Genomic DNA, 15,264 nt, shown 5'->3' on the forward strand with positions numbered 1-15,264 from the left:
AACTGTTATGTAAGATTCAAAGTATTATGAACCTTAATAAAGCACTTTTCATGCTGAGTTTGGGTGGAAAGATAAAAAGGACTTAAAGTTTTCTCTGATTTTCACCAAAGCTATTAAAGTGTAATTGGTGGTAGCTTTAGATGGATATGAGAAACAGAGCTGACATCCTGCAGAGCCTTGTATGTGTGTGGTCCCCCTACTGTATATGTGTGTAAATATGCACACATGGTATAGACGCCCATTATAGTATCTGGTTAATACTGATGATGTAGTGTTCTTGATTTCACCTATTCTGAATAGACGTGAATGCCTTGCAAAAGAATAAATAAAAATTAATTCTTTTTTTCTTAAGTTTTTGTGCACTGAAATGCCTGCTTTTCTCTCTGCTGTGATATTAAAATCTAAAGTACTTTATGAAGTATACTACTTCATACTTGTACTCCATTTTAGAAAAAAAAAACCATTTAAAAGTCTTATTTTCTTAAAATAAGTGAGAAAAAAAATCTGTCATTGCAATGAGATAAACTGGTTTTCACTGAAGTTTTATGAATTCTCTAAAACAAGATGGAATTTTTCTTCATTTTAAAGCAGTGATTTCTTCTTCTGTCCTATTAAGTTGTTTTCTAGATTTCTTTTTTTCACTTATTTTAAGAATCAACAACATGACAATCATATGAAATAGAAAAATCTCCACCTTGATTCTTTTGTGTTAATGAGCACTCAGCATGTTTTGATTAAGACTTTTTATTACAAAATGTTACAAAACTAGGTAAAAATGTCTATTGGAGCACTGAGAAATAACTAAAGGTAATCATAATTTAAATAGATAAATACAGATGTCCACGTCTGGGGCTCAGACAGAGGACACAGCTGCACTGATGCAAAAACAAACCCAGAAACAAAAGTGGCCAGTTTAACCTTTGACCCCCAGGGGATTTGGTTTAGCTGTTACGTGGATGATGTAATTGTGAAACTGACCCTGCCACAGGTACTGTTACAAAATCAAGAATCTGACAGTGATTCAACAGGAGAAGTAAAATGAACCCGTTGGGAACAGTGAAAAATCGACAGACGATTCGTGCCACGATCGTGGGAAGGACAGACGCCGTTTCCTCCTTCCGCCTTCCCTTTTCTTACGCACACCAGCCGCTCTGGTGCGTACAATCTCTGGCAGGTTTGTGTCATGACTAACTTCGCGGGAGATGTCTGAAAATAACGATGGCCGTGATTTGTGGTTAATTTTCCTGGCAGGAACCTACAGGGGAGAAGAGTAGAAAGTTATTGCCAAGTTTTTGATTTAATTGCACACTTCATGGCAGCGATGATTAAAAATAAGTAGAATAAAGTTATATTAAAACCATGCTTTGACTCCATTGTACCCAGTGCAAATCAAAGGTTGTTGGCCTTTCAATTTCCATTGTTTGAGCTTCATGATCTGAACTCCCAAAATGCAATAACTGAATATTATGTAATAAAACTAAATGTGATAAAGTTCATAGCGTCATAAAAATATGATAATGTAATAAGAGGCTGAAGCCTCCAGTGCACAGATCATCAGACTGCAAATGGGAATTCTGTCACCGTTCCCTGGAGACCACTCCTAATGACTTCAGTGATCCTCTGCTGTTCCTCTAGCGCCACCATGAGGCTGATATCAACGCTGAGTAAATGTCTCAACAACTACTGGATGGGTTGCCATGAAATTTTGGTGCAGACATTCATGTCCCCCTCAGGATGAACTGTCACAACCTGGGTGACCCTCTGACTTTTCAGTTTGTCCAATATATCAGTTCATGACCAAAATACCTGTAAAATAATCTTTAACATTTTAATTAGGTTAAAATTTAAGAGCTAATGCATCATTTCACTTACAGTTTTTTAAGCTATTATTATAAACTTATTTTGTCATTGCCAAAAAGGTTATTACATTACAGACACAAGATTTTATTATGTAATTGGATTTTTTTATTAAAATGAGCTTTAATAGATTTGAGTTTATTGAATTATGGAGAACTGTTGCATTTGGGCTTTTGCATGGTCTCTGATCTTTTTGAAGGAGTAGGAATTCTGCTTTCCTGGGACTCAAAGTTTCATTGGTGTTCAACTAAATATTGGATTTTCCCTCTTCCAAGTGCTATGTCCTCAGCTGTGTACAATGAAAGGCCTGCGGTCACTCACATGTGCCAAGGCGCTCCTCCAGGAAGCCAATCTGCTCGCTAAGGGAGTCGATGCGGTCCAGTTGCTGGAAGGAGTGGGACAGCAAGGTGGTTTTCTCCGACATGCCCTCATCCAATGACAGTGGGAAGAAGCTGCTGAAGGGGGCCAAGACCAACTGCAACTTCTGAATGGAGTGAGGAAGAGGAGAGGAAATGAGGGGAAAGAGAAGATCGCTCCAGAAAAGGACTGTTACTCACCTCGTAAAGAAAAATAATTATACTTCACCGACTAATCTTCATTTACCGTTTCACTAAACAGGGGCAGGATTTTTTTTAAAAACCCATAAAATTTTTAAAAAGCAGGTCTGGCATTTCAAAGAATCTTTGGTTTGGGGGATTAAATAACAACAAGGACTTTACATCATACCAGCTAAAAAGGACCAAAGCTGTTTATGGTGAGCGAGGCTGGGAGGTATCAGGGTAGGTGGCTTTTATGTGTCTGTGTGTGTGTGTGTATGTTTGAACATTTTTTTCATGTATTTTCTCATGTACCTTTTCCAGGAGCTCTACCCTGTTCCTCAAACTCTGCACCTCCTCCGTCACATTCTCCACCAGGCCGATCCTTCCTGTACCTGTACAAACCACACACATACAGAAATATACATCAGAGGATGGTGACTGCTGTGTTTAAGGCACGGATCTGAGGCGAGACTGATGTATTTTTAATCCTCTTTCTCAGATCTTGTGTTTCTATCTTAGAAGATTCCTTGGAGCATCCTGTTCTCATCAGCCTCTCTCCTCGAATGATTCATGGCCACTGCTACGCCTCCAAACTACAAACCAGGAAGAGGGCCACAGAGCTGCACAGAGGCCAGGGGAATTTAGGGCATTGAGGGGAAATCATGGATATGGGAATGACCAAAAAAGCCAATACACAAGCTGAAAGAGAGGTCACTAGAAATAGACGGGCACTCATTCATTCCTCTTGTGAACGTGCATCGGTTACGGGGAGGCGTCTGCCTGCCTCAGCCCGAGGGGATTGTCCCAGGCATGCGGGACCCATATCGGGATGCAGAATTAGGAACCTCCTGCTCTATGGCTGTGCTTCGACAAACCGACCGAAAGCGGCTCAATCTCTCCCAGATGTGGTCCATTACTGAGACAAGAATGAGTTGAGAAACAGGGTGAGGAGGAGGGGGAGGAAAAAGAGGAGGGAGGGGAGCTGGCGATGACCCCCAGCAGACAGGGTTGATAGAGCTGGAATGAGAACACAAGTGCTGGCCAAGAGCAGAGTGAAAGGAAGGAGACATGGGGGGGAAAAAAGAGGAAGATGGAGAGACAGAAATGTAGTCCAACACTCCTCCACAGCACCTTGGCAGGGTCTGAGCGATGGTCTACTTTTAAAGCTTTTAAACCCGTGTTTATGTTTGTGATCTCCTTCGGTATCCCTCTGACATGTGCATATGAACAGATAAAAGAATGCAGCCTCAAGCAAAACATCTTTGCTGGCCTTGCATTTTTGCATCTGAGAGCTCAGCAGTGAAACTGAACACACACTCCCACAAATACTCCATTGCTTTCACTGTGTAGAGAGATCTGCCATATTTTGGCAGATTTTTTTTTTTTAATCCTCCTTTCTTTGTCTGTTTTTTCTGCCTTTTTGATGACTCAGCAAAAAGCAAGACTCTCATCAATCCGTATCATGTGGAGTCAGAGGGGGTGAACAGACTCACTTCAGCTGAGGGGTTTCATTTTGTGTGAATATGGTCTCTTTTTGTCTCGGAGAAACACTGATAAATAGGAGGGAGTTTGGAGCAGAGCCCGGGAAATCTGGCGGCCTCATATTAATATAGAAATATTTCTTTTTTTTTTTTTTTTGATAAAACACGAGACAGTTTCCCCTTTGGGTTTACAGCGATTCAGGAAAATCCCCAAAGGTGGAAAGATTTGTGAGAAATCAGGAGATAGCTTCTTTAAGGTTTCATGTTGCATGACTTCCCAAAAGAGTAATAGCACTGACACAGAACAGGGGGGGTCCAACCACCACAACTGTAGACATGGAGAGTGGGTTGTATTATTTTGTTGCTAAGACACAGGAAGCACACACGAATGAAAATCCACTTTTTCATGGCAAGAGACAACATTGCAACATTTTTAAGGAAAGTAATGGAGTGTGCGGGATAAAAATATGTCTGTATTAGCATGGGAGCTCTATTAGAGTCAGATGTTTGCTTTACTCACAGGACTCGCAGGAGTCAAATGAGTCATTATTAAAGTCCAACTGGTCCCAGTCTCCCTGCACGGGGGCCAGACCACAAGACATCTGTCTGGAGTCGGCACCAGTCGCAGTGCATTATTACTCACGGTACGAGTTGAGAGTGGCATAGCGCGTACCAAAAGTAATAATGGACCGCGAAGCTGGCTATGTTCCTTTCTTCTGAGCTCCAGACACTTTGTTGCTGCAAGACACAAAATTATACCATGTGAACGCACGCACACACTTCTGTTCTGCTCATTTACCTGCATCAGTGCGACCACCCGCTGTCGTCTGGCTGGTCTGGGTGGGGGGCGAAGGCGTGGCAGGAGGAGGAGGAAGAGGAGGAGGAAGGCTTTGACAAGTGCGGCCGTCTCCGGCGAGCCTGAAGCCGTCTCTGCACGTGCATCGATAGCTGCCAGCGGTGTTCACACACTCCTGAGCGCACGGCTGCTGCTCGCTGCACTCATCCACGTCTGAGAGACAGGAAAGAAATTGGTTTATGTGTGTGTGAATATGAAAACAGAACTGTGTGGTCATGTAGGCAAATGTGCGTGTGTGTGTGTGTGTGTGTTTACCTGTTTGGCACTGGTGGCCTGTCCAGCCTAGCGGACAAGCACACTGGTTGGGTCTTAAGCAGGTACCTCCATTCACGCAGGCTTGTCCACACACAGCTGTGAGACACATTTAAAGGGACAGTTTGTGTGGTTGTGGTTTCATTGGGAGTGAAGTGCTCAGATATTTCTTGGCTGGATGCATGTTATGGGAAAAATGCTTATTTGCATTGATGCCGAAAGACGAGGGGACTGATACCACTCACAGATTTGTCTTTTGATATGAAACTAGCTTAGCACAAAGACTGGAGGAAGGAGGAAACAGCTGGGCTAGCTCTGTTTAACCACACATATCTGCCTACCAACAGTTTGATCCATACAAGTGTAAAAAGGACAAGTTGTGGTCTTACAGGGTGTAATGTGCTGAAATGTTTCTTGGCTGGGAGCAGTGACTTCCCGGTTGCATGTGGCTAACAAATAGTCCAGCTCATAGCAGCCCATAAAACAAAACAAAAAAAAATCTGTTTGTGTTGTTACCTTTAGATAGAGCTCGGCTGGCTGTTTCCCCCTGCTTAGAGTCTCTGTGTCTAATCTCAGTGTGTAAACCTATGACATGTCCCTCCAGGTTACCTTGGTTGCAGTTGTGAGAGTGAAACCTCCTCCAGCCCGGGCAACACTCTGGGTAGAAATGCGAAGGAGACGTCACTCTGCTCACCTGCCGGTACGCCACCGAGTACACGGTCCTGTGGAGACAAAACACAGGCGGCCACAGCCGTCAGGGATTTCTGGTTATTCATGCTGTCATCGCCTTCGTGTTCTTCCGTGGAAGGCTGCTGATGAGAGAATGGGAATTTGGTGGAATATTGAAACCACGGACCACTGACTTCCAAGAGTGTGTCAGAGATGAGATGGGGATGGAGGGAGGGAGGGAGAGAGCAAGGGGCAGGAGAAGAGATGCAAAGTCAGATCTAAGATTTGAGATTTTGCTGCAGCCTGCTGAGACTCTGGTATGTTTAGTTTGCGAGGAGAGATACAGGGCGATAAACTGAGGCAAAAGCTAAAAACAGAGTGAAAGCAACGAGAGATGTGTTTTCAGAAAAGGGTCAAATCATGTTATCAAAGCGAGGAGAACAACCACGGGACCAGGGGCCTGTAACTGTCTGAGACCTGCCCACAAAATGAGCCAAAGAATGAAAAAAATCCCAAAGTGAAACTGAACTTCGGTGGCGAGGGAAGAGTTAAAAAAAAGAAAAGGATTAAAATGGAGGGAATGCTAAGGGGGAACTAGAAAGCATCAGAGCTGGAGAGAGATTGAGAGTGCGTAAGTATGGAGGGAGATGCAGTCCAAAATAAACATAACCGCGGTCTCTGCAGGCAGGCAGTTCATTTCCCGTAGTTACACAAAGTACTCGATATTTAGATTCAACCCAAATATGTGCCACCATGACCCAGTTCTGTGCAAAACCCATACTGTATGTGTGTGTGTGTGGGAGGAAGTCTACATCTCCTTATGACTGCACCCCTAACCCTTTCCTTTCCCAAACATGTCAAGCATTGTTTACCCCTTAATTAAATAAACATCTTATCATGGCTTAATTAGAACACTGTTTAGTCATGTACAGTAAATGCCTGACTGTGTAGTTCAGCTGGTGCTCGACGGGCAAAAGCTGAATGTGTCCAGTGTTGTTGTTGTTGTGTTTGAGGAGTGCGTTGTTGTGCACCGGTACACGAAGAGAACGGGTCTTACTTGTAAGTGCTGCAGAGGCGATGCCCCTGACACAGGGTGATGTAGGGCTTGTGCACCGGTTGGACGTAGGACTCTGTTGCCATGACAATGCTATGGTGGAGGTCTCGGCCGCACACCCTCCTCCTGCAAAAGGGAGACATGAGATCGAATATTAAACCCGACCCGACGTGCAGATTTTTTGTATGCAAACTGCATCTGCACCTGAAGCTGAGCTGGTTTTAGATGAGAGCTTTTACTGGTTATAAGTGATTTCCAGAGAGATTTCTAGGCCCTAAGTTGCTCCTAGCGGATTCAGAAAGCTTGAAAATGTCCAGATTAAAAGCCTCAAGGTTTCTGTCTGTCACCACAAGTTGGCATGTGGCCTAATTGCTCCTGACTCACCCATGTAATCACTCCTGAATGTGTCACAGTTAAGACATGATCTCTGACCCCTTTGGCTCCACTTGACCTTTCATTTGGCTTTCAGTTTATTTTGCTCTCTGCGCAAATCAACTGAAAATGACAACATGAGCCTGCGGACTCCCCCCACACCGATGTGTGTCTAATAGTCTGGGACAGAGGGGTAGAGCTTTGTTCCTGAGAGAGTGCACTCTTAAATGTTTAAATGTCATCTGACCGATCTGTGTACATTCGGGGTGAGTGAGAATGTCGAGTCGAGCGAAGTGGTCGCTAAAGCAAACAGGTCTGAATGACAGCTGGAGTGGAGACCTGTGGCTTAAGGACCTCATGTACAAAATGACAGGCTACAACAAACACAGGAAGAGAACTGAGTGAGCTGTTACCCATGGTGAGCGAGGAACTGGGGAGTGCCCATCACATGAAGGATGAAGAGGGAGGAGGAAAGAAGCAGTGTTTGGTACATCGTCTTCCTCTTTCCCACGTTCCCTCGCTCGGTCTCTCACACTCTTCTCTGTGCCAGTCGGAGGGAAGAGGAGGGGAGGATGAAGGGGAGGAGGGGAGGGGGAGTCGTGGAGAGCGGCCAATGTCTCTCCTCGCGCTGAATGCGTACGCTTTCCTCCAGGAGGATAACTCCAGCTACCTGTAAGGAGAGGAAATGTGAGATTATTATGTATCAGGACAAAGATTCAGCTCTGTTTTTCCTCACGCATCTGCTTGAGCTACGAAATGGGGCGAACACAGGGGATAATTCCAAAAGCTCCAACAGAAACATGAATGAAATACAGTTCATTCCTCTGCAGCCACAGGTCAAAACTTATTTCCTTTGAAGAAATGGACCACTAGGGGGATAGACACAGCACTGTCTGTGTCAGCTGTGTCATGTCTGTAAGAGCTCAGTCTTGCAGGGTAGACCAGACCACCCTTTTCAAAGCCATTAGTGCACACTGAATCTTGGTAGAAAACATTATACTCCACCCATCCATGGGAGCTCTGTCATTCATCATGAGTGGCTGACGAGGGCAGGTAAGGTAAAAGGGTGAGAAACAGCAGACTTGTTACTCTGGAACCCTGAAAATCAAAGGGGAGGAAGTCCTCACGTCACACTGTGAAATGAAAAACTGGCTGAAACTGCAAAGTGCTCACATTTGTATGCCAGGAATGAATTTGAGCTGCGCAATATGGGTCTATAAAAAGAAGAGACACTGTTCTGTCGTGGGCAGTCACAAACAAGCAGAGAAGGTCACTCTGTAGTTCTACTTTTCCTTTAATTAAAATGTCAGGCAGCAGTTGAATTACATCCTTCTTTGGTTTCCTTTAGTTTAGTTTTTGAACTGTTCAATTGTCATTTTTAAAAAGTTTACGTCATCATTTGATTAGTTTTGAAATTCTAAACTTTTTTCTTACTTTTAACTTTTAACTTTTGCTCATAGTTTGAAGTGTCTTTCCCTCGTGAGTGATTTTAAAGGTCATAAAACTGAGTGCAGTGAAGGGGGGGGGGGGGGGGCTGTTAGGTCTGTCCACAGGCCTGAAACATTTTTATGAGCAGCAGTAAAGATCCGACCTGTGTTTTGTTTGTGTTTTAAACTGAAGATTTTGATTTGTGTGCTAATCTCAGGAGGACACCACAACTATCCACGTGAAGTTAATGTTCACTGCACGGAAAGAGGTGCTGGATTCCAACAGGAGATAACGAGGCTAGAGTGCAGCCGAAATGTGGAGCTGGACTCGGTTTAGCGGCTCTCCAGGCTGAACTTCTAACCTCACTGAGCCACCGAGCCACAACGAGCCCAAGCACGGAAAAAGCCGCGCTTGTGGGCATTTATGCATCACATATACTTATGTACTCTAAGTATATGTGATGCATAAGCTCCTGTGGACAAAGCAGGCTGAACTCTCACTGACCTGCACCTGTATTGGCTCTGAGAGTATAAGACAAAAGACAAGTAAAAAGGACAAAGAGCTCTGCTTTCACGGAAATGTTCTTATCCCTTCACACGATATTAGATTATTACATACTGTACAGGATTAAAGGACGCACTGAGCCATCCATCTGTAAGGAAGAATGGGTCCTAATGCAGGAGATCCAGAGTGCATGACAGTCAGCTTGGACCTGCTCCTGCTCTGATGCTGTCCTGCTGTCCGCGTTTTTAACAGAGCAGGTACTAAACCTCAGGGAAATCTCTAATGGGGCATTAAAGCCAGCTGGGTGTGATTGTAAGGTTATGGGACTGTGTAGCCTGCAGGAAAGTCCTCACTTATCCTGGAGGTGATGCTAAGCCTCGGTTGACAGCTTGCATGTCTCTCTGATCCCCCCGCTGGCACAGCGCCTGGAGACAGGACACGCACATCTAAAGCTCGTGCTCATTCACAAATCACAGCAGCGAGTGTGACTCTCAGCGCAGCAGGGGAGCGGGAGGGGGCACTTTGAAGACAACATGTGTGTGTACACTTGTGCGCACATGTGTGACAATCAAGCATCATAGCATTGGCAATGAAAAAGGTGCCGCAGGGCAAAACGTTTGTCCTAAAGATTTTATATTAGCTGGGTGTGGTATACAAAAATTCCTTCTATGATTGGATAACAGCTTTTTATTATGATGTTATAGGAAGCTATTAAAATATCGAAAACCTCACTCTCTCGTTGGGATGCATTAGCACACAAGCCACTGAACTCCCAGCTTAATTAGAGAGTACATTTCCAAAACATTATTCTGATTAGATCTTATTTCAATTTTGTAAAAAGCAGCACTTTGAAAAAGTCACAGGCCTCAGAGCATGTGTTTGTATCTGCACTTACATGTGTTTTGTGTCTAAGTTTCAAAATGAAATAATTCCTGGCCTACTGACACAATGGGAGTAAACTCAGCAGACACGATTCTTCTACTCGCCATGAGAGGGCGCTGTTTCCAGCGCTGTACATAATGTGGAGATCAGATTAACAGCAACATGCTTCACTCAAAGCGCCAACTCTGCAACACTCTCACGTACACGCGCGTAAAGTTACACGCACACGCATTAAACGCGCGACTCTACAAATGAAGAATTAAACGCACAGAGAGGAAAAACCCCCACACTCCGACACCGAGCAACAAGCGGGGGGATGCAAGACACGCATGCACAAGCCAATACAAGCCCGTATCCAGGGCGCACGCATGGATGCAATAATAATCACAAACCGTGCAAAGGAACAATCAGCTTTCCTAAGATTAATTCCCACAGAACACAGTCCTACGCTGCAGGAAGTGGAGGAGACGCCCGCGGTGCCGTTAAATTCCGCTGCAGAGAAGTTAAAAAGTCCAGAGATAAAACTCCGCTACTGGTCAGGTTTCTCCTGGAGCTCAGACTGTCAGGGAGCATGGGGGGTGATGGTAGGACCTCCTCCCACTCCTCCAGCTGGGTGTCCCGCGGCTCAGACTGCCTGCACCGGGAAGGAGGAGGGGGGGACCCGCATGTGACGTCACATTACCGACTATATTGACGTTTTTGTTTTTCAATTAATTAATTAATTAATTTTAATTTAACCTACTGATACACTTCCCAAACTGGGATTCTCGGCTGACTGGTTGGGCAGAGAGACCTTACAGAGGTGTTTTGGTATAATTAAAGGGTAAGTTCACTTTTTATGTTTGTCTTAATAACAACTCGTGAGCATAGTAACAGATTTTGTTTGAACATTAAGTGATGCCTTCCTGACACGTCCTCCAGTGTAGGTGAAGAGGAACAAAATCTGAGTTAGTCAAATCAAGTCTACCAACGTTTCTGCCCTTTTAGCCTGAAATTCTCTCTTGACAGTGTTTCCTTGGTAAAACTGTGCTCACATACCTACAGCCTCATATTAACTTTAGATTAAGGACTGTGTGTTTTGTCTCTCATTGCTTACTGTAAGCGCATTAACGGATCTCATCATGGCTGGTATGGACAAAATGCATGGTTACTGAAAACAAAACCATTTTCAATGTTCATACGTGCACCTGAGTATTGTTTTAAGACAGATTTGGAAAAACTGTGAATCTGTCCTTTAATTCACTGTCAAAGGAAAATGGAAGGAAACATGAAAACTGCAGCCAGAAGTTACAAGGAAAACAAAATGTTGATTTAGGTTAGGTTTTGTTGTCATAGTCTTTTCCAAAAAATATTTTATAAATAAAAATTTAGCTTCTTATATGGACAAAACAAACATCTGTCAAATTTCAATTAGAAGTTAGACCAATTAAGAGCTTTAATTACATTTTTTCCTGTCATTGCTACTGTGACAAACCTTCTCTAAAATTATGTCCAAGGCAAATAAGTTCAACATATGACAGGCTTCAGGTAATGAATAATGATAGTATTAAGCCGAAAAGAAGACGTTAGCCTGGGATTTATGCCGTTTTTTAGTTTACTGATGCAGACTGCCAATACTACACTGCCATTATTCCCATTAAGAAATGAATACAGTTCACATACCCAGCATGTTATTACAAATTCACAACATTTAGAAGTACGGAAATCGTGGCACATACTGTGGCAAAATGTTTTCATTACATTTGTTAGCTTTGTTCAGTTAGCTTTGTTTAGCTTTCTTCAGTACTAAACTTTAAAGCATTTAAAACAATAAAAAAAAAAACAAAAAAAAACACAAACACATTTGTATGGGACTTACTTGCCTGGACATGAACACGAGCCTTTGAAAATGTTTAGAAAAAATAAAAAATAAAATAAATAAAAATCTCACCCTCGCAGTATGGGGTCATCAGGTGCGTGTGCGCGCGCAGGCTGAGCGGCGGCCATGGGCGCGAGCCGCCGGACCAGTGGACTGTAGGGCTCTTCCATGGTGCCAGTTTCTTTTAAAGCTCTTGTTGGCGGCTTCAAATAAAAACCTCGCGGTTGATTCGAGGTGCTCCCTGTGAGTCGACTGGCGACAAATGAAATGTCTTTGGGCGTTTTTCAGTTGCTTTTTATGCAGGGCTTCCTGTGGAACGCAGGAATTGGACGGACAATCCCAAACCGGAATTCCTGTGAGTGTTTGCCGCTGATAAAACCCCTCTCCTGCACAAACACTCTCCATCCTGCTCAAACCGCTTCGCGAATCTGATTTTGAAGCATTTTTCTGCCCCCCATTGTGGTGTAGACATCTTGAAGGGGGCAATAAGTACCTTCAGCCCTCTTGCCGCATGGCCTTCTGCTGCCTTTGCAGTCCAGAGGAAAACACGGGAATTAACAGAACTGGAAGGTTATTTGTATTTACTGACCTTTACATCTAACCTAACATTACACCACTTACTGGCATTGCAAATAGTTTAGCTGTTGGTGCAGTGGCAGCTCATATAGGCTCATGTTTACAGTGGTTTAGGTCAGTGAGATCAAATCTGTTAAATTGCCGCTTGTTAAAGTCAAACAGTTTCACGATAAGGAAGAAGTTTTCTTTCTCCTTCTCCTGCTTGTGAGCTTCTGTAGTAGCTCAGTCATATAAATTTGGTCAGTCTCGTCCACACTGAGACAGTTTTGTGAATTGCAAAAGCCACACTCAAGCTGTGCGTTGATCTGGATTCTGGTCTGTACGTGTCTTTCATAATGTGGTTAGAAAAAACTCTGTGAACATGACAGTCTTGTGTTGACAGTTGGAAAAATGAATGTAAAAATAAGAAAGGAATCTTACAGTGTGGCCTGTTTAGTTGTTCTTGTTGTTTGAGAACAGCTGCTAAAAGAGCCGTGTGCTGAGACTGTTTTCTCCAAAGCTTTTTCTGAATTCACAAATTAACTGAAATCCTTTGACCCTTTTGAAAGAATTTGAACATATTAGCTGTTAAGTGCTAAAAGAACCAAACTTCTATTCACTTGCTCAGTGCAGGATTTGTCAGTCAGAGATTAGAGTCCCACACACCTGTCTATGTGGACTCCTGCAGTGCAAGGACTTTAGTAATTCAATATTACAAATTAATTTGTTTTGACAAATTGCCTCCTTTAAGTTTTCTTTTTCATGTTTCCCAGTCTCTTAAATAGTTTTAGAGTTTGTCTGGGTGGGATCCTGCCACCTGGCTACAGATTGGGTATCCGCTGTGAGCCTAAAAAACTTTCAGTAGTAGTAATTGACATCATTACCAATGACGGAGAAAGCTGCTCCTCCTCTGCCTTTAAGCTGAGCTTGACTGAGATTAGTCTGACAACCAGGACTCATTTGTCATTTTAAGTACGTGCAGAACCGCACCACATACACAGTTGGTTTTTGTGTGTGCGCGTGTGTGTGTTTGTGGTTCAGAGGCTTTGCTTCAGGGGCCACGAACCAGAACATGGACTGTTTCTCTACTTAAATTTATGATGTGAAATGACATGATATTCAGTTGTATTTTTTTTAGGCTTAAGTTTGTTTCTGTTTGTTATGCAATGACAATGAGTATTTACTGTTTGTTGTTGTTTTTTAAATGTTCATGTAAGGACTCATACTGACCTTCCCTGCGTACAAACTATTCGAATGAACTACCACAATGTGCTGAAGAACCATGGGAACCCTTCGCTCCGGGGTCACAGGTGAGCACACACACCAACACACCCCTTCAAGGCTGATTGCTCAGAGGGGGTGCATTAGGTTGGGTGCAATATAGGATGCAGAATCAGTGTGTGTTTGTGTGTGTGTGTGTGTGTGTCTTGTGTGTAAGCTTGTGTAAGAGACCAAAGTCTCTTACACAGGAGGGTATCTCTTTTTAAGGAACTCTTTTCATTCTTTGAAATCAAGACTTGGCAGACACAAGCAAAGTTTTGCAGTCGATGTTCCAGATTTGTCCCAGAGAAGATGCGGGAGGGAAAAATACTGAAGCATAGCAGCACTTCCTCTTTGAGAGGAAACAGGAAAAGGCTGAGGGAGTGAGATTCTGGAGCCTGCTCCCCTGGAACAATAAAAATCTCACTTTGACAGGAAACGGATCTGCGTCAAAGAGGGCCTGACAGATTTTGCTAAAGGGCAGTAGCAGTGACCCTGGATGGGGCATGAACAAGAGGGCAGCTGTGCCCAACAATAACGCTGCAAAAGTCAAAATTTTAACTTCACACAAAAACACTTAGATTACAAGTCAATCGGTGCACATGTGTCTGTGTCACTGCTCAGAAGGGAACCAAACCTTTACAATGAGTGCACTAATTTATTCTTTTTTTTTTTTAATTTGTCAAAAAATAAATGAAAGTATTGAGTGAGCTAGGCTAACTAACTAGCTCCCATTTTCTGAGTAGAATTCCCTGCTGCTCAACTGTTGCCGCCCACCCGGAGTCCCAGAGAATTTGCACGCTTTATCATTACAGCGCAAAACGCGCGGAGAATTTAAGTTTGAGTTCAGCTTTTCCCCCTTCGTCTGCTTCTTTAAGTTTTGAATCAGAGTTGTGTGCCAGCGTTTTACAGTCAAGATTTAGTCATCACCACTAATGGAGCAGTGTAAGTCAGCAGAATGAAATGTTTTATATAACTCCAGCTTTTAGAGATTTGATACTTTAATAGGGTTATAACATGCATTGCTGTCCAGAGAAGTGAAGCCAGACTTCTTGTGATTGTGTTTGTGGTTTACTGTAAAATAGGCAGAGATGGGCGTGACGGTATGGAGACTGTGCAGCTACATCCCTACATTGTCACAGTAATTGTTGCAGTGGCAAACTACTGTCTCTATGTCAGATTTGATCAGCTTTGCTGATTCATAAGTGACCCGGGAACAAGACTAGAGGTGTAATATGTGTCTCTGCTCTGTAGGATTTCCATGCTGAGCAGCCAAACAGGACATCCTGTCGTCCAAGGCCTGCCACCATACCATCCCTCCCCTGTCACCCGTAGCGTTAGACAAAGCCAAGGCATGTGCTCATCAACAGCCCTCCTGGAAATGAACAGACTTTGTGCTGGTGGTCCCAGCACTTCCTGTGCTCCACTTCAACAGGCAGTGTGAGTTTCAAAATACATCATTCAAAACGGCTGTAGAATTCTGAGGGACCCAACCAAACCAAAAATATCCTTGACTAATTTTGTCCTATGTGCATGTTTTCTTTGCGAGTCCGTGTTGTAATGCCCCCTTTTAATGGCCTCTCCTTCATACAGCATTTCCGTCCTCCTGCTGCCAGCTCTCCTTGTCAGTCTGTCATCAGCAGTGTGGAGAGATTAGGGAATTAAACACATTCCACCAAACTCTGCGACTCAGGAAC

At 43.6% G+C, this 15,264-nt stretch overlaps 1 protein-coding gene and 1 long non-coding RNA gene across 2 annotated transcripts; one reads left to right on the plus strand and one right to left on the minus strand.

The window, feature by feature from the left end:
- Positions 1-728: 728 nt before the first annotated feature.
- On the minus strand, positions 729-12,009 carry egfl7 (EGF-like-domain, multiple 7). The gene is made up of 9 exons (XM_041058252.1): positions 11,825-12,009; positions 7,494-7,750; positions 6,712-6,834; positions 5,595-5,707; positions 4,989-5,084; positions 4,677-4,886; positions 2,709-2,788; positions 2,179-2,341; positions 729-1,255 (listed from the first exon to the last, which is right to left on the minus strand). Exons 2-9 carry the CDS (start codon positions 7,571-7,573, stop codon positions 1,236-1,238), a joined length of 885 nt encoding a protein of 294 aa, XP_040914186.1. The 5' UTR covers positions 7,574-7,750; positions 11,825-12,009; the 3' UTR covers positions 729-1,235.
- LOC121195068 lies at positions 11,982-15,050 on the plus strand. Its single transcript, XR_005895436.1, has 3 exons — positions 11,982-12,107; positions 13,525-13,617; positions 14,822-15,050. It is a non-coding gene; the product is annotated as an uncharacterized LOC121195068 (long non-coding RNA).
- The last annotated feature ends 214 nt before the right edge of the window (positions 15,051-15,264 follow it).

The sequence above is a fragment of the Toxotes jaculatrix genome, chromosome 16 (assembly GCF_017976425.1).
Source record: "Toxotes jaculatrix isolate fToxJac2 chromosome 16, fToxJac2.pri, whole genome shotgun sequence".
Taxonomy (NCBI): Eukaryota; Metazoa; Chordata; class Actinopteri; family Toxotidae; genus Toxotes; species Toxotes jaculatrix.

What these genes read in the sequence shown, in the direction of transcription:
- egfl7 (XM_041058252.1), bottom strand. Translation starts at nt 7,573, where the DNA reads ATGTACCAAACACTGCTTCTTTCCTCCTCCCTCTTCATCCTTCATGTG. An exon ending in CAGTTCCTCGCTCACCATGG is followed by an intron (nt 6,835 to 7,493) that starts GTAACAGCTCAC and finishes TCCCTTTTGCAG; the next exon opens with GAGGAGGGTGTGCGGCCGAG. An exon ending in CGCCTCTGCAGCACTTACAA is followed by an intron (nt 5,708 to 6,711) that starts GTAAGACCCGTT and finishes TTGTCTCCACAG; the next exon opens with GACCGTGTACTCGGTGGCGT.